At 54.9% G+C, this 18,244-nt stretch overlaps 1 protein-coding gene and 2 non-coding genes across 3 annotated transcripts; all 3 read right to left on the bottom strand.

Annotated features, from left to right (window-relative positions):
- Positions 1-2,795: 2,795 nt before the first annotated feature.
- On the bottom strand, positions 2,796-2,879 carry LOC125366586. Its single transcript, XR_007213882.1, has one exon. It is a non-coding gene; the product is annotated as a small nucleolar RNA R38 (small nucleolar RNA).
- Positions 2,880-4,187: 1,308 nt separating this feature from the next.
- LOC125366585 lies at positions 4,188-4,265 on the bottom strand. The gene has a single exon (XR_007213881.1). It is a non-coding gene; the product is annotated as a small nucleolar RNA R38 (small nucleolar RNA).
- A 5,318-nt stretch (positions 4,266-9,583) lies between these two features.
- Positions 9,584-18,076, bottom strand: Prcd (photoreceptor disc component). The gene is made up of 6 exons (XM_048365763.1): positions 18,059-18,076; positions 17,713-17,909; positions 17,384-17,458; positions 14,893-14,969; positions 14,518-14,605; positions 9,584-10,149 (listed from the first exon to the last, which is right to left on the bottom strand). The coding sequence occupies exons 2-4, from the start codon at positions 17,784-17,786 to the stop codon at positions 14,948-14,950; spliced, it is 171 nt and encodes a 56-aa protein (XP_048221720.1). The 5' UTR covers positions 17,787-17,909; positions 18,059-18,076; the 3' UTR covers positions 9,584-10,149; positions 14,518-14,605; positions 14,893-14,947.
- Positions 18,077-18,244: the final 168 nt, after the last annotated feature.

The following is an 18,244-nucleotide window of genomic DNA, read 5'->3' as shown; positions in this document are numbered from 1 at the left end:
TTAACTACTAAAGCAGCTATTTGGGGGAAGCAGTATCCTGCTGCCCAGGAGAGCAAAATTTAGTAAGAGGGGGAGGGGTGTCAGGGTAAAGCTTACTGATGCTAGGCCAACCACAACCCCTCCCATCCTTTGAGAATGCAGTCAAAAAATAAACAAGGTATCCCAACCTTCAAAGTCTCTTTCTAGGGCTGGGGATATGGCCTAGTGGCAAGAGTGCTTGCCTCCCATATGTGAAGCCCTGGGTTCAATTCCCCAGCACCACATATACAGAAAATGGCCAGAAGTGGCACTGTGGCTCAAGTGGCAGAGTGTTAGCCTTGAGCAAGAAGCAGCCAGGGACAGTGCTCAGGCCCTGAGTCCAAGCCCAAGGACTGGCCAAAAAAACTCAGTGTCTCTCTAATCCCTTCCCATAGGGAATGCCATCACTCAAGAGTGGGGAAACCCGCCCACCCTGCCCTACCCTCACCCATTCTTTGCCTCTGAGAGGAATGTCTCTAACAAGGCTTCATTAGATTGCAAGTCTGTGGGCTGGTACCCACCCCACCAGTAGGGCACATCTTTATTATGGGAAACTCCTATGTGTTTTCTGAGTCACAGAACAATTTCAAATCCAACATGCTGAGTGAATTTTTAAAAAGCAAACTTTATTTGTGCTTCCCAGTGTAAACCCAAGACACAGATGGACTTCTCAGGAAACGCACTGAGGTAGTTCTAGGTAGCCATGGGTCACCTCCCCCCCAACAGACAACACAAACTGGCTACACGGACAGAGGCTACACCAGGCAGACCCACACACTGAAACTCCACTACCCCTGCCCCACTCACCCAACTGCCCAAGTTTTCTTGAACCACCAGTGACTCAGATGAAACATGGCTTGTTTCATCTTGACTGATGTTACTCCTTCCCTAACTCTTAAATGACTTTTGGAAAGGGTTTTTAACAGCATTGTTGGACACGCCCAGAAGTCAACCAGCTGGCCCCGCCTGTTTCTCAGTCCTGGGGCCACGTAGCTAAGATGGCGCCTACCGATGAACCTGGAGGCAGTTCTGTGGGCTGTGACGCCCTGGCTCTTCCACCCTTACGGAAAGCTCATGCCTCCTCCCCTTACACCCCTCCCCTTCCTACCAATCTGATTGGCTCCTGTGCCCTATTTAGCTGTATGTACTTCCTCAATAAATGAGATCTTGCACTGGCTTGACTCTCAGATGCCTCTGATTGTCCTCCAGTGAGGGAGGGCTGGGTGCAGGTGGTCTGTCGACCCTTTCCCTTGGGGTTTAAAAACCCCGACACAGCAGCAGACACAGGTGGTATTTATTCTGTGTGGCATCACAGGGAGATAGCCCTGAAAAGGCAAGGGAGAAATTATTTAAAATAAACATCCAAATAAATGGCTCAAAACTGAAGGATAAACCACTCAGGATTCTCTCTACTACTCACTGGGCATGTATTGTTGGGGGAGCAGAACCGGGTAGGATCTAAAGTTTCAGTAGAGGCTGGTGAGCTTCCAAGATGACTTTGTTAAGCAGATGGTGCCTAAGAGATGTTTCTGGTAAGTGGCCAGAAAAGCGCTCCCACGGCACGACGGCAGAAATAGGGATTTATATTTTACTCCCTGAGGGTGCGGGTTCTGTAAAGCAGTCAATCCACCCAAGTACAAAGAGCTGCCCCACTTGTTAACCCACCTTCTCGCTTGGCTTGACTTGCAAGCCCTAAGCTACTGGGGAGTTTTCTGGCACCCCAAGTGCAACTTCCTTGGTGACCAAAAAAAATGCAACTTACATCTCCAGTTTCCATAGAAAAGGCCAATCTATCTGTGCTCACTTCAAGGCTGGCATTTAAAGGAGAACAAAGACCCTGCTCTACCCTCCCAGTGCCGCTCTGCTTGCTCCTCACATGGCAGCCTGTAGCCTGTGGAGCAGACCCACACCAGGCATGCCGTCCAGACAGGAACCAGGCTACGCTCAGGGGCCCTGGCGCTGCTCACAAAGCACCTGGAAACCAGACAGCGCGGCCAGAGCCCCATACTGCCCTTCCACAAGCGCCAGGAGGCCGCCACAGGGCAAGGCCAGTCACTGAACATTCTCTCGGCCACAAGCTGGCACACTTCCTACATTCCTGTCCCTCTCAAAGAGTACATTCATTTTCTGAAATATGCGACAAGCACTCTTTCACGATAAAAGCGGTCCTGCTACTTACTGGCCCACTGCTGCCAACTTGGCCTGTGCCCCAAAGCCATCAAACAGAACATTAATGGAGCAATTGGCTCTTTGGTGTTTGAGTTTGCATGGCATACACCCATCCTGTGGAGCGGCGTAGACCCTCAATTTCTTCTGGAGCATAGAGCCACACCCCTCGAGCCTCAGAAAAGATTAGTTTCCCTCAGCTGAGATTCTCAGACAGGGATAACTGAGCATCACAGGCTGGTGGGGCTTCTCAGGAGATGCAAAAGATGGAAATAAAAAGCTTACAAACAGGACAGGTAGTGTTTCACTTGCCTCAGGCAAAGCAGTTCAGTTCAGTATTATAAGGAAGGAACCTGGGCAAGAAAAGGAAACACTAATAAAGCCCCTCTACTACTTAGCACAGCCCTGGGGCCCCTGGGCAGCCTGTTCAGGGGCTCTCCTTACACGCATGGGGCGCTCCACGGTGGGCCAGCTGCCACAGCTTCTCAGTCCCAGAAACGGAAACTGCACCTGGTGAAGGGGAAGAAGCGACAAAGAAAAACCTGCTCAGGAGACAGCCACGAGGTCACCAGTGAGCAGCTCGAGCTCTAAAATCAGGCCTACATTTTGAGCCAAGTTTCAGATATCCACATTCCACACAGAAGGCCTTTCTTGGCCTTCAGACAGGGATAACTTTACATCATCATCAGACTTGGCTCCTGCCAACCTGCCAGCACACCGCATTCTTTTCTCATCAAATTGTGCTTTATTTCCCTCGTAAAACTTGTCAACCTTGTTTATTAGTGTGGGCTTTCACTGTGGCAAAAACAGTGCCACCTAGATGTACTGTGTCCAGGCCCAGCACATGGGAGTTCCTGTCGGAGACAGGGTTATCTCAACCCCAGTGGCTGAGGCACAGGCCAGCTTGGGCTGCAAAATCAAGGCTAGCCTGGGTTACAGTGAACTCCGACTCAGAGAAACCAAAAGCCAGCATCCCACTACTTAGCAGTGTCTGATAGCTGTGTACAGGTGTGGATTTAAGTGTTGCAGCAGATCAGTAAGGTGCATAAAGTGGTGTAGGTCACTGGTCATTGCAGCTGGGCTACTGAGGGCCAGACCAGTCAGTACCTGCTGCCAACACATGACAATGTTACGCAAGGTCACTTCACCCATCGATATGCACAGAACCATTCTGCAAAACAACCAAATCACTTGCAGCATTTTTTTTAAAGATAAGGGATTAGAGATTTTCCCGGAGAGCTACTTAAAAATAGCCAGCCAACATTATAATCTTACTGTAATAAAGCCCTTCAGCTAAAAACAGATCAAATCATTGAATTATTCCTAAGAACCTATTCCCAGGCTGGCCATAGCCAGTAGCTAGTGCCCTTACCCAACAGCCGGCTGAGACCAGAGCCCAGGTCTCTGGTTAGTATAACATGCAGTTCCCTCAGGTTTCTCAACCTCAACTCTATTGACATTTGAGCCTCTCCAACCTGGAAGCTGAGTCTAAATGTGAAAGCCCACTTAGAAAGCCCAACCACCCCTACCTCACCTCAGGTACCTGGAGCTCCTCCACTGGCAGGTCACAAATGGATTCAGGCCATTACCACAAACTCTCAAGGCACTGCTGAAACTCCTAGTAACTCTCCAGTGACCTTCCACCTTGCCCACCTCATGTCTCCAGATTTCCTCAGGTCCCCATGGCATCCCTCTTCAACCACCATTAAAGCTGGTCCGCTGAGTTTGCTATCTCTGCCTCCTTTCGGTCTCTGTGCCTTTTCTATCCTTTTCCCTAAAATGCACTACTTCCCTAACCCCAGCAATCACAATCCCGCACATGCCCCAATCTAACATACCAATAGCCAATGGGGACCATGAACTATGTAAGTCTATGGAAGATAAGGCGATGGATGTTCATGAAACTTTCAAAGTCCACAGCCAAGACCTTCAATCTGAAAAACAAACGAAAATCCATTCTAACAGTCTTAAGGCGCTCCGTCTCAAAATACACGTTCAAAAAGCCGAGCCTCAGTAACTCAGAACTCCTCACACAAAATGTCTTCTCAGACAGGGATAACTTTACATCATCCTCGGCTCAACCAGTCGCAGCCCCCAAATCCCACCCAACTCAAACTCATCTTCTGAGTCTCCCTCTTTCAATGCCCGTACAGTGAGTGTCATGCATTCTGATTTTTACGCAGTGACATCTCGTGGCCCCAAATTCTTATGCTGACAAGCTTCCCCAGTCTTAGCCTTCCGGTTAATTTTCCGACCCTAATGGTACCCAAAGGAGTCAACATGCATTCATGCCGTTGAACTTACTGTACCACCCGCAAGACACTGTACCTGCTTCCTCACTTCTGGTGAGCACAGTAGTCTTGCAAACACCCGGCTTCCCATTTCCGGGGGGTCCGGGTCATCACTTTTGAAGATGGACCCTGGAACTCTCGGCTTCTCATCATCTCAACACAAGCCAAAAGAAGACCTTGGAGGAAGCGGAGGGAGGGAGGACGGTGTTCAAGCTACACACTTCCGGCCTACCACCCCGCTCTACTCCCCGTAGCCGTTGAGCACCCCCGACTCGGGGAGCCCAGGCCGACCCCACCCCCACGCTCCCCTCCCCCTCCCCCCCACCGTCCACGCCGGGCACGTGGACGGGGGCGGGCGCCCGGACTGCACCGCACGCGCCTCTCTCCCGGGTGGGGGACCCCAGGCCGCCCCAATCGGGCCTCGGCCCCCGTGCTCCCTGCAGGGTCCCGCCACCCGGAGGCCACTTCCTCACCACTACCTCAGCCTCGCCAGGTACTCCGGGGCCGGGGCGGCGAGCACCGAGCTCGGCGCCGCCTCCTCCCCTCCGAGGAAGGGGAGGCCGCGCGCGCCGGCGCCGCGTCGAGGAAGCCCCCATTCCCAGACACCCCCCCGCCCCCCGCCACCTCAGCACCGCCAGGAAGCTGAGGCTGCACGCCGGCGGCGCCGCACGGACCGAAGCCGCCAAGACGCTCCCCACGCGGCGGACCGCGGAAAGAGCGCGGGCCGCGCCTGCGCAGTGTCTTCCCGGACAGTCTCGGCGGAGCTCTCGCGAAGTTGAGGCGAACGGGCTGACGGGAAATGTAGTTCCCAGCTACCGTCACCGCCCCCCGCCCCCCTCATCCGTGACTGCTCGACCCCGGTAAGCTAGTGGCGGCCACCAGGGGCGGCAGGGAGACCGGGGCGGGGGGTGGAGGGGTGGAGGAGGGCACCGCGGCAGTCAGGAAACGGAGGTTGGGGGGCCGAGTCAACCGGAGAGACTTGCCCCTGCCCGGGGCCGGGGAGGCTCCGGGAGTTCGCGGGGGGGGGGGGGAGGGGGGGAGGAGGAGGGGGGACAGGGACCTGTGGGGAAGCTGAGGCCGGACCCGGCGGAAGGGAGGGCGGGGGGTGGGGGAGGGAGGGCGGGGGACCCCGGAGGCTCCGCTGCTCCTGGGGCAGGCCCGGGGGCGGCGGCAGGGGGCGCGCGGGAGCTGCGGGCCCGCGGCGGCCGCGGTGGCGGGCAGTCACCGTGGCGGCGGGAAGCCCGGCTCCATCTTGCCTACCGTGCGAATGAATCTGCAGGCCTCTCCATGGCCGCAGCAGCCAGGCCTGGAAGCCCCTAGCCTCCACGCCTCTCCTTCTGATTCGGAGACACATTTTGATATTTAATTATTTCTGAATGTGCAAGAGCAAAACATATTTGATATTTCTGAAGGTAGTGAGATACCTAGCCTCCCCCTGACACCAGGCTTATATAGCAAAGGGCCAGGCAGAGTTTCACAACAAGGGAGAATCTGGAGCTCAAGGGTATACATACACCCCCAGAGCAAAAGGCTACACTGTGCTATCCTGCTTTACAACCTACTGAGGTGGTAAACCTACAGCTGTCCCTTCTGTCTAATTAACGTGTGTATGCTGCCTGGTCCTTGTAGCTGGAGTTGTGTTGTATCTGGTCAGTACCTAATCTCCCTGGTAAGAACTGCCTTTAAATACCCCACTCAACCTTCCTTGGGGTCAAGAGTTCCTTTGTTTATAGCCACCTCTCAGTCCTGGCTTCAATAAAGGATCTTCAGCTGGGGACTGGTAGCTCACACCTTTAATCCTAGCTACTCAGGAGGCTGTGATCTGAGGATACCAGTTCAGAGCCAGTCCACGCAGGAAAATCTGTGAGACTCTTACTCCAATTAACCACCAGAAAATCAGAAGTAGAGCTGTGGCTCAAGTAGTAGAGCACACTATCCTTGAGCAGAAGATTTCAGGGACAGCACCCAGACCCTTAGTTCAAGCCCCACGACCAACAAAAATAAATAACCTTCAAATGTCTCAGTGTGTAGCACTCCTCTATTTTGGATTGCCTGGGTATAACAATGGAATGTTATAGATTCAGCAATAAACAGAATGTGTAATTTAAAAGAGCTCATTGGGGCTGGGTATGTGGCTTATTGGATTGCTTGCCTAGCATGCTTGAAGTCCTGGGTTCGATTCCTCAATACCACATAAACAGAAAAAGCTGAAAGTGGTGTTGTAGCTCAAGTGGTAGAGCACTACCCTTGAGTTCAGAAAGGCTCAAAGACAGTGCCCAGGCCTTGAGTTCAAGCCCCAGAACTGGCAAAAAAAAAAAAAAAGTCATTGAGCTTGGTTGTACAAGCCTTTTAATCTCAGCACTAAGGAGGTAGAGGCAGGAGAATCAGGAGTTCAGGGCAAGCATAGGCTACTCAGAGGCCCTACCTCCAAAAGTCCAAGGTTCTGGGACATAATTCAGTAGGAGAGTGCTTGCCTCGAGTGTGTAGGGCCCTAGGTTTGATCCTCGGCACTGCAAAAATGGATAAGAAATTTCCGTGTTGTTTAAGTCAGGTGTTCTGTTAGTGTCAGAAACATGTTAAAGGATACCAGCATGTCCTTTTTCTACATAGTCATATGCCCTGGAAAAAAATTTCATGGCAAAATTCAGAAACCATTTGCTGTATACAGCTGTCTTTCTGAAATGACAGCTGCATACATAGACAGTGCTCCCTCTGGGTGGGGCTCTGCCCTGAGGACTTTCCGTTGGCCACCTTATTTCATCTTCACAGCCGCCTGTCAGAGTCCCCCTATATGCAGCTCAAGAAGCCCAGAAAGGTTAAAGGAATCACTGAGATCTAGACTCAGACAACCCTCCCCCCCAGAGGCCTGTGCTTGGAGGGCTTGGTTCCTGGCTGGCTCCACCAGGAAGTGGTAGAGCCTTTGGGAGGCGTGGCTTAGTGGGAGGTCTTTAGGACACTGGGGCCACACCTCTTTGAAAGATCTTGGAGCTCCAGCCTCTTCCACTTACCTCTTTGCTTTCTGGCTCATGAGGTAAGCAGTTGCTTCACCTTGCCCTCCCACCCCCAAATAAATGACTGAACCAGCTGGGCATTGGTGGCTCACACCTGGAATCCTAGCTACTACGAGGCTGAGATCGGAGGATCATGGTTCAAAGCCAGGCCAGGCAGGAAAGTTCATGAGACTCTTATCTCCAGAAAACCAAAAGTAGTGCTGTAGCTCAAAGTGGTAGAGTGCTAGCCTTGAACAAAAGGGCTCAGGGACAGTGCCCAGGCCCTGAGTGCAAGCCCCATGACTGACAAAACAAACAAAAAAAAACCCTGAATCCTTCAGAACCATGAGCCAAGCTCAGACTTTTCTCCTTATGAGTTCATTATCTTGTGCATTTTGTAATAATAATAGAAAGCTTACTAACACAACCACTGGTTTCCTTTCAAAAAAATGCTGTAATAATGGAACATGTTTTTCCTAACTCCAGTGCTTTTAGTTCATCTACCTCGAAAGTCCATTATGAAAACCTAACATGATTGATTTTTTTTTTCTTCTAGACCATGGAACATTGCCACAAATCATGTTCAGCAAAAATCTTGGGTCATTGAATGTAGCCTTAACTTTCTAGAGCTGGAGAACTTAGTCACCTATCTCCTGCTTGCTGAGAATGAACGACCTTGGAGTTGTGGAATTCCAGATAGTGGTTTGGGAGGGAGGCTGTGCATTTCACCTGTGCGTTCCACAAAGCCGCTACTTCTAGTTAAAAAAAAAAACAAAACCCATTTGAACGTGGGTTTTGAAAAAATAAGCAGATTTGAAGCACATGTATTATTCTCTGGACTTCCTCTGCTGGTTCCTGGACATGTCTCCCATTCCCAGAAGCCCCTGCTTCTCACAACTGTTGCATAACCATTGCTTGGGGTGGTGATTGTTCCTTTTGCCTTAGAGCTCCCTTCCCTCATTCTCTCCTCTGCCTTGCAAATTCTAACTGCTACTTAAATATCTTCTCTGCATAGTCTTGTACTTGCTGCAGCAGCCCAAGATGGCGCCTCTCTGTCTCCTTCTCTTTCTTCCCTTCATTCCTTCCTTCCTCTCTTTCTCTTCCTTCCTTTCTTCTTATCTTTCATTCTCTCCTCTCCTTCCTTCCTTTCTTGTGCCAGACCTGGAGCTTTAACTCAGGGTTTGGGTGCTGTCCTTGAGCTTTGGTTCTCAAAGCTAGCAATCTACCACTTGAGTCACAGCTTCACTTCCAGGTTTTGGGTGATTCACTGGAGGTAAGAATCTCATGGATTTCCCTGCCCAGGATGGCTCTGAACCTCAGTTTTCAGAATTCAACTCTTGGGGCTGTGAATATGGCCTAGTAAAGTGCCTGCCTCATATACATAAAGCCCTGGGTTCGATTCCTCAGCACCACATATACAGAAAAAAGCCCGAAGTGGCGCTGTGGCTCAAGAGGTAGAGTTCTAGCCTTGAACAAAAAGAAGCCAGGGACAGTGCTCAGGCCCTGAGTCCACACCCCAGGACTGGCAACAACAACAACAAAAAAAAAACAGAATTCAGCTCTTGAGTAGGTGGGATTAGAGCTGTGAGCCCCCAGTACCCAGCACAACACCTTTCTGTGGCAAGAGGTTTAACACAGGCCTGCAGCCAGGCCAGGCTGGAGCAGAGACCCCCGCTTGCTGCTTTTAGTCTTGCCATTCTGCACACATGGCTTCACTTGTCTCCAGTCTCCTCATTCTTTGTAAAATGAGGAGGCTGATGAGCAGTCAAACCTCACAGGACTGTTTTCAGACTGCACAGTGCCTGGCAAAAAATAAGCAGTCCACCAATGGGAGCTCTTGTTCAGACCAGCTTCTAATAACCCCCATCCAGAGTTGTTTGTAGTCATTTTGTTTTGTGCCAGTACTGGGCCTTGAACTCAGGGCCTGGGTGCTGTCCCTTAGCTTTTAACACTAAAGGCTAGCACTCTACCACTTGAACCACAGTGCCACTTTTAGCTTTTTCTGAGTCGCTTACAGGAGATAAGAGTGTCATGGACTTTCCTGCCCTGGCTGTACTTGAACCCTGATCCTCAGATCTTAGTCTCCTGAGTAGCTAGGATTACAGGCCCGAGCCACCAGTGCCCACTATGGGTTTTCTTTTATGGTCAGTGCTTTCTGGGTCCCCTTGAAAGGTCCTTTCTTTCTCTTTATTCTATTTGGGGATTCTGGTGAGCTGGGTGAATATCATCACGAGTATCAGTGTGTCCTCACCCACATGGCTGTCTTCCCTCTGAGCCCAGCCAGGGACCTGCTTCTCTGTCTCTCGGGGTCACTCTGCCTACATTGTGCCCAGTTTTCTGGTTGCTAGAAGGTCTCCTTAATCCATTTCTGTGTCCTGGCACTCCAGAAGTGCTGGTCCCATGGGCAGGTCTTCGTCAGCACCTCCGGACATGATCCATTTTAGTCTGCCTTGCTGGTAGAAAATCTCTTGGGTCCCTGGAGATAATCTGTTGCACCGCTCCGTTGCACCAGACCGAACGTTTCCCGCGGAGTTCCCTTCCATCTCAGCGCCCGTCCATGCAGCTGGTGGAAGGGGGAAACTGAGGCCGAAGAGCAGAAGATCATTGCGAAGGTTCCTCTTGAGCAGCCATACTTAGCACCTGACACAGTATCTGTTCATTGTGATCTTCCCGTACATTCATTCCTGTAAACCAGCAGTCAGATAAATACAGTAACTTTTCTTTTATCGTCTCTTTTGCTTTTTTGAGGCAGAGTCATACCGTGTAGACCAGGCTGGCCTCAAATAAGCAATCCTCCTGCCTCAGCCTCCAGAGAGCTGGGATTCGCTGCGTACTGACTTGTTCGCTTCTTTGAATGCTTAGTTCACATGGCTTCTGCATATATCGTGAGTGTGTGTGTGTGTGTGTCACATGGGAACAGGACTGGCAGTGTCCACCCAGGATCCGTACACTGGCAGTAAATCTTTTTGTTCTTAAATTTTTCTTAGTTACGGTCTGATCTTAGTTTCCCACTAGGGGGCGCCTGTATCCTACCAAGAGGGTCTGGTCTGTGGTCCTTAGTAGCGGGACTGATGGCTCCGGCTCGCTGCCAGTCCCTCGGGAAGCTACCTCCTTGGGCTCTGCACCCTCTCCCCACCCCCCCCACCCCCACTGCAAACACAAACACATCCGAATAGCCCTGCACGCTCCAGCTGGCTGCCGGCCTTTCCTCGCCCCAGGGTCCTGCTCCTGACTGAGAAGGCCACAGAATGGCAGTGGCGTTGACTGAGAGCGAAGGCCTTGCTATCTGTCATCCCCGCCACCCGCCACGGGCTGTGGCTTCCTCCCCGAGTGGCGCTGAGGCATGGGAGGAGACAGCCCTGCTCTTCACGGGGCTTTGCGGGCCTGGAGCCGGGTCTGCCCTTGACTGAGTGTCCCAGAAGGAAACCAGGAGGATGACTCAGGCCCAGCCCTCCAGGGCAGGCCCCCAGGTCCTGCTCCTGCGCCCTGGTCCCTAGCTCACACCTTGAGTTTCCTCATGGCCACTGATCCCATTCTCGGGGCGTTCGATTTCCCGGGCGCAGGCCCTGGCTTCGCCCCAGCTGCGAGTGCCCTTGAACAAGTCCCTGAACTTCTTTTGCTTTATTGGGTAAATGAGGATAAGGACAGTTCCTGCCTCATAAATGAGGCAGTGCTTATAAATAAGGCTCTGGGCACTGTGCCTAGCACATAAGTGTTTGGTACAGATTAGCCTTTATTAATAGTATTATTAATGTCATTATCATCGGATGAATGTGGGCCTCAGCATGGCCACTTTGCCATTCTCCGTGTTTGGTGGCTCATAAGGAAGCATTACTGTCCTCTGGCTCAAAGCTTTGGCCTTGCCCTAGCAGTGAGGCCCCCACAGAGGGTCCCTGGGTGCCTGAAGGACAAGTGGGGTACGCTGCTCTTGGCCGCCTCAAGGTGGACCCCTCTAGCCTTAGACCAGGGCCTCCACAGCATGCCCCTCGCGGGACTGTCCTGTGCACACGCACACACCGCACATTTGGGGTGGGTGGGCACACATCTGTTCTGGGGGGGCGGGGCGCAGCAGCCACAGCAGCCGCTCTGGGCACCTCCTCGCTGCTCCCCGCCACCTCATTAGTTCTCTGGCCATGTTCCAATCTCTAGGACAGACTGGCAGTGATCCGGAGTGTCAGCTACAGAGGCAGCAGACAGCAGCACCTCCTGCTCCCAGCTGCCCCCCCACCCCCCCCCCCACAGCTCCCGCCCCGCAGCCTGGCCTCTCCCTTGTCACTCAGCGGCTGCTCTCCCCAGCCTGGGATTAGCATTCGGATGGGAGGGAAGCCCCGGGGCAGCCAGCGCTGGGCTTCTTCAGGAGCCCAGGCTCACTGGTCCTCTCCGACCCCGGCCTGCTGGGTGTCCTCACCCAGCCCAGCCGCCCAGGCCGTCTGCCCTTGTTTGTTTCCGATTTGCCCTCTACGATGTGTGGGGAAAGCCGGGGCAGGGAGGACCACGGGTGAGGAGGGAGGGAGCACGCCATCTGCTCTGAGGGGGCCATTTGCATTTCCCACGGGGACCTCTGGCTCACGTGGAGTGGGTGGGGCACTTCCAGGTGTGTGAGCACTTTCCACGCAGGACCCGCCCTTCGCCACACCTCTGGGAGGTAGCTACCTAAGCACCATCTCCATCTTCTAGTGGGGACATGGAGGCGTAGGGACAGGCCGTAACCTTCCCAAGGTCAAGGAGGTGGCAGAGGCGTCAAGATTCAGACGCGGGGCTCTGGCTCTGGACTCTGATCTTCCCGCCGCCAGACCCGCAGCAGCCTGGCCCCTCATCCCGGCTCTCCTCTCTTTGGGGGTATAAAAAATGGGATGGGAAAGGACTCAGCCTCCCTGTGAAGACATGGCGGGATTTAAGTGACTCCCCCTGTAAAAGGCCCTTCAAGCCCAGCCTCACAGCCACCCCGATCGATGGGAGCGAGTGGCCAAGGAAGGGCGCCTGGAGCCTCCTGGAGAGGCGTGCTCCCCAAAGCTGCAAATGTGCAGATTCTGCAGAGAGCCCAGGGGTGGGAGAGGCCCTGGGAACCAGCCAAGCGTGGGCTGGGTGTGGGGGGGAGGTGTAAACACAATCTGCTCCCTCCAAAGCCAGCCTGCTCCTTGGGAGGGAGAGAGCCCCCCCCCCAGCCCACATGGCACCCCAGCTGCCAGAGCCCAGGCAACCCTCAAGCCCGGGCAGTCACATCCCCCCGTGGCTAGCGGCCCCTTTCCTCTCTCCATCCTGCCCTTCATCTGGACCAGCGGCTGCGGGGAGGAGCCACCGTCTCGTGTGGATGCTGCCGCGGGGGCGCTGCCCGGGGGAAGTGGCAGCCCTCCGGGCCCCGGTTGCTGCTCCACGACCTTGGCCTGACAGAGCCTCAGCCCATTAGAAGGAGGCGGGCAACTGGGGAATGGCAGAGAGCGAGGCCGGGAGGATGAGATGACAGGAACACGGCAGGTAGATCAAAGAATGAATGCAAAGCAGGGAGCCGAGGCGGGTGGCCGGGCCGGGTGGGTGCTCGGCTCTGGTGGGTCCCTTCCCCTGGCACGACCTTCCCCTGCCTCCGCCCTGCCCTACTTTGAGAGGCTCCCACAGGGCCTCCTCCTCTGCCTCCGCGTGGGTTCCTTAGCTCCCCTCCCTCCACCTGGGATGCGGAGGGGCAGGGACGCCCCGTGCTGCTGACAGACAACGGCACCGGGGCAGGAGCCAGCCAGGCAGAGCTGTCCGCCGCTGGCCCGGCAGCGGGGGGGGGGGGGGGGGGAGGGCTGGATGGGGAGGAGGGGGGGGTGAAGATTAATGACAGGGAGACAGTCGGAGCAGCTGCCTGCAGGGTCTGTGCCTGGATCTGGGAGCAGAAACGGAAATCTGCTTTTATCTCTGCTCAGGATCGGGCAGGACTGGAAAGAGAAACGGCAGAGCAGCTGGGGGCAAAGGAGGCCAAACACAAGGGTCATGCTTCTCCCTTCCCACACACGACTGCCCCTTTAGAACACACATACACACACGCCTGTGCACACACATATACACGCGGCACATTGGGAGAACTAGCTGGTGGCTCCTCTCCTCCTCCTTCAGGCAGACATGCCACAGACACACGTGGCCTTTCTTACTGATCATTTCAACAGAGCCACCACCAACGGGGCAATCTGGGGACTGAAAGAGGCAAATGCCCCTAAGAACTGAGGGCTGCCCTGGCAAACACCCGCGCAGCCCCAGAGCACACAGAAGAGTGCCTGAGCTAATTAATTAGCACAGGTGGCGGGGGCAATGGGAGCCCTTTCTCATCACACCGAGGCAAGCTAGGCTAAGCTCCAGAGCCTCGGGGGGGGGGGGAGCTGTGGACGCCCCACTTCAGAGCTTGGTGATGCTGACGAGCCATCTAGCCCACCTGCTTTCTCATTCCTGAGATGAGGGGAACAGGTCAAAAGCTCGTGGCTCACGCCTGTCATCCTAGCTACTCAGGAGGCTGAGAGCTGAGGACCAACCTTGGAAGCCAGCCCAGGCTGGGAAGTCTGTGAGACTCATTTCTCCCAATTAACCACCAAAAACAAAAAGCCAGAAGTGGAGCTGGGGTACCAGCCTTAAGCAACAAAGCTAAGTGCCCAGGTCCAGAGTACCGGAGCACATACACAGAAATAACACTTAAAATGTGAGTATTACCAGTCTCCATGGATTACATGAATTCCAGGACGAATGGAAACCAACTGGTTTCCTTGACCAGGAGAGCCGTCTATCTGCTGTCCTTTGGTTCTGGTTCCCCTCACTCCCTGCTTGCTCCTTTCTTATCTAGTCTGCTGGGCCGTCCTGGAGTTAAGCCTGGAGACCACAGGAAGCCCCTCTCTGGGCGTCTCCTCCAGCTCAGCAGTCCCTCGGAGGAGACACAGGAGCACGGGGCAGGCCCTGGGAGCACGGGGAACACAGGGAAGGCCCCTGGGAGCACTGAGCGCCTCCTCCACTCTTCCTGCCCCAGCCAGGCCTTGCTCAGGAGCCCCACAGACAGGGCCTGTCCAGAGGCTGAAGGGGAGACCCCCTACCTTCTCAGCGACTGCTTCTCCCATTCTTCCGGCTGCCATCCCGGCCCTGCCACGTCCTCCCGGGCTAGGGGTTGAAGCAGGACTTGAGCTGAAATAGAAAGGCAAAACAGATGGCACTTGCTCCCATGTCCAAAAAGAAGTCCCCAGCGCTGCCCTCCCACCCCAGCACAACCACCCCTCATCCCCACACCTGGAAAGTGTGACAGGACCACACTTTGCCCAGCCTCACACTCAGTCCCACCCTGACCACACGACGTGGCCTACTCTCCCCCATCCCCAGGGCTGGGCCTCGCCCGTTTCTTCTTCTGGGTCCCCAGCCCTGCCCTCTGCCCCACCCCCACCCCCACTCAGGGCTCCTGGCCCTTCCCTACCTGCCTGCACCAGCCAATCCCAGGTCCTGGAGGTGAGCCCCTCCTGAAGAGCCCAGGGCTTACTTCAAAGGCTCTTCTTCCCTAGACAGACCAAAGCACTGGGGTTAGACGATGGAAAGACGCGAGCGTCCTGTGTTCTCTTCTTCCTCCGACCCCTGCGTCTTAGGAACATGGAAGAAACCACCAGAATGCATGGCTGTGGGGTTGGAGCACAAACATCTCTATTGCCTCAGACCCGCTTGAACTCAGGGCCTGGGCTCTGTCCCTGAGCCTCTCTCTGTGCTCAAGGCTGGCACTGTGCCACTTGAGCCACAGCACCACTTCCGGCTTTTTCTGTGTATGTGATACTGGGGAATCGAACCCAGGGCTTCATGCATGCTGGGCAAGCACTCTACCGCTAAGCCGCATCCCCAGCCCTGTCAAGCCAAAGAGTTACCAGACATCTGCTTCCTTCTGGCTAAGCCACACCATGCTAGGCCTGGCCAGACGGTACCTAGAGAGGGCCGCCTCCCTGCCAGGAAGGGTTACCCGGTTTATGTGGAAGAGCCAGGCTGCCTGAAGGCCAGTCCTGTTCCTTCGTTTTCTCAACTCTTAACAAGCGACGGAAAAACACATATCCTGCCCCAATCCACAAGAAACAAAATGGGACTCTGAGCCAGTGGCTCACATCTGTAATCCTAACTACTCAGGAGGCTGAGATCTGAGGATCCAGGTCCAGAGTGTGGGGCAGAAGAATCTGTGAGACTCTGCCTCCAAAACAACCAGCGAAATGCGGGGCTGGAGGCATGGCTTGAGGGGTAAAACCTCAGCTGTGAACAAGAAAGTGGGGTGCTCGTGAGTTTCAAACCTCTGTACTGCCAAAAAACTAATAGGAAAAAAAAAAAGATAAAATGGCTACAGAAGTTGTCTAAAGTCTCTCATAAAAAGGGGGAGCTGGGCCACGCACTGGTGGCTCACGCCTGTCACCCCAACCACTCAGGAGGCTGAGATCTGAGGATTTCAAAGTTCAAAGCCAGCTGGGGCAGGAAAGTCTGTGAGATTCATCTCCAATTAACCACCAAAAAACTACAAGTGGCACTATGGCTCAAAGCGGTGGAGCAAAAGAGCTCAGGGACAGCACCTAGGCCCTGAGTTCAAACCCACCCCACCCCCCCCAAAAAAAGAGGGGAACTGGGATTTAAAATCCTGCGATAGTGAAAGTGAAGATTGGGGGTGGGGTGTAGGGTTATGGGACTGTCTCCTACTGAAGAGGCCCATGGTGGTTCTTTCCTGTGCCAGCCTGTTCAATCCATCGCAGTAACCAGGCGCTCGTAGGGCTAGCCCAGCCGGTGGTGGGATGAACTCAAGTTCTTCCTGTGACCTCTTTGTACGTATCCAGGGCCCCGGGCCTGGGTGCTGCCTGGCCAGCCACCTGGGCGCAGCCTGTGTGGGTCACCATCCCGGTACTGAGCGCCCCGGAGCCAGAGGACTCCGCAGAAGCTCTGATTTTCCTCGTTTCTCTAAGAATGACAGCGTCTCTCTTCAGATCGTCCATGCTAGGAGGGACCACATGCGCACAGAGAAGGTGTGCGTGCGTGCGTGCGTGCGTGTGTGTTAGGACTTGAACTAAGAGACTGGGTACTACTGTCCCTTAGCTTATTCACCCAAGACTGGTGCTCTACCACTTGAGCCACACTTCCACTTCTGGGTTTGGTTTTGGTTTTGGTTTTGGTGGCTAATTGGAGATAAGTCTCCCTGCCTGGATTGGCTTTGAGCTGAGATCCTCGGGTCTCGGGCTTCTGAGTAGGATTACAGGTGTGAGCCATCAGCACCTGGCTAAGAATATCTTTACACATGGGAAACGTAACAGACACTGGTTGACTTTTGCAATGTTTTGAAAAGGGGGCCTGGGATCCCCTTATCAAAGGGCAATGGTTAGCCAAGGACATCTAAGTGCCCACAAGTTTTCCCCCCTTTAAAGGCCACACAGCTTCTTCAGCCTAGGGAAGAGTTAACTTCGGGGCCACTGGAGACAGTGTCCTGCCCGCAGGGCCCGCCCAGCCAATGGCGCTCAGTGCTGGTGATGTCATGCGCCTCCCGAGCCTTCTATTGGGGACTGGACAGCGAATCGGGCTGGAGGTTCGGGCAGGGACCGCGGTAGGCAGAGGGGGAGGGAAGGACAAGGACAGAAATGCACAGCAACGCGGCGCTGCCTCTAGGTCCTCCCTCTCCCCGCTCCCCTGCGCCTTCCCACGGGGGGATCTCCCGGGGACCACCCCACGCTCACGCTGGGAGAAGCAAAGCGCTGAGACACAGGAGGGGGCTGAGCAGCCCCCACTCCCACTCTGGTGAACACAGACCGGCCCCGCCCACCACCACGCAATGAACAGGGCGGCGAGGCTGCGGGCCTGGACGTGGTGCACACGCATACTGGACCACACACACACACACACACACACACAGAGCGACAGCTTCTCCCTCCTCCCCCCCCCCAACCCGACACTCTTCTCCTTCACCTGCCCAAGGAAGAGGACTGGAGATGTGTGTCCAAGCTACTGCCCATAACTGCTCCATCCACTTGGCTGGGCTCTCTGTGGGAGGAAAGAGCGGCTGGGAAGAGCTGGGGGCCGGGCTGGGGCCTCCCCTGGTAGCCCCCACGTGGGGGTGTGGGCCTGGAGCCTGCAGTCTAGAGCCCCCTGCTCTGAGAGTGAACCTCTCAGGTTCCCCTTCGGATCCCCTCGTCCGCCAGCCCAGCCGGAGGTCCAGGCAGCCCCTGCCCACCTTCCTGCCTGGCCTGGTCTCCTCCCGCCTCCCATCCCAACCCATAGCACGGGCAGTTTCTCACGGTTGGACCCGGTTGGCAAATCGGCGGCGCCAGAGCATAGCCAAGGTGCTGAGCAGGAACAGGGTGGTACACATGGCTCCGCTGCCCCATCCCCTCAGGCCTGGTCTGCGAAGGAAGGAAGGAGGGAGGGCACAGGCCAAGGGCCAGGATGGGCCCGGACCCAGTCACCTCTCGCCTGTCCCACTGTCCCCAGGCTTCTGTCTCGGGGATGGATTAGGAAGCTCAAGCTGCTTAGTGGGGTCAGCAGCCTTGACCTTGTGGAGATTGATTAGCCTCAGGGACCCAAGATCTCCCCTCTAGCGGGGAAGTCCAGACACGGGAGCGTGGATCTGACTTCTGAAGGTACCTGAGCCTCACCCTCTAGCTAGGGCTCCTAGTCCCCAGAGCTGAGCCAGGGCGTATCCCGGAAGCTTCCGGCAGGAGATCAGGGCAGCGGGAATTACAGGTGCTTGGAGGCTCTGCTGGGGCAACTGAGGTTGAGAGACAGCGGGACAAAGCTGTCACCATGGTGTCATGGGGGCAGGGGAGGACG

Source organism: Perognathus longimembris, chromosome 17 (genome assembly GCF_023159225.1).
Source record: "Perognathus longimembris pacificus isolate PPM17 chromosome 17, ASM2315922v1, whole genome shotgun sequence".
NCBI lineage: Eukaryota > Metazoa > Chordata > Mammalia > Rodentia > Heteromyidae > Perognathus > Perognathus longimembris.
Note: the sequence above shows the minus strand (reverse complement) of the source record. Positions and strands in the feature narration are given on the sequence as shown.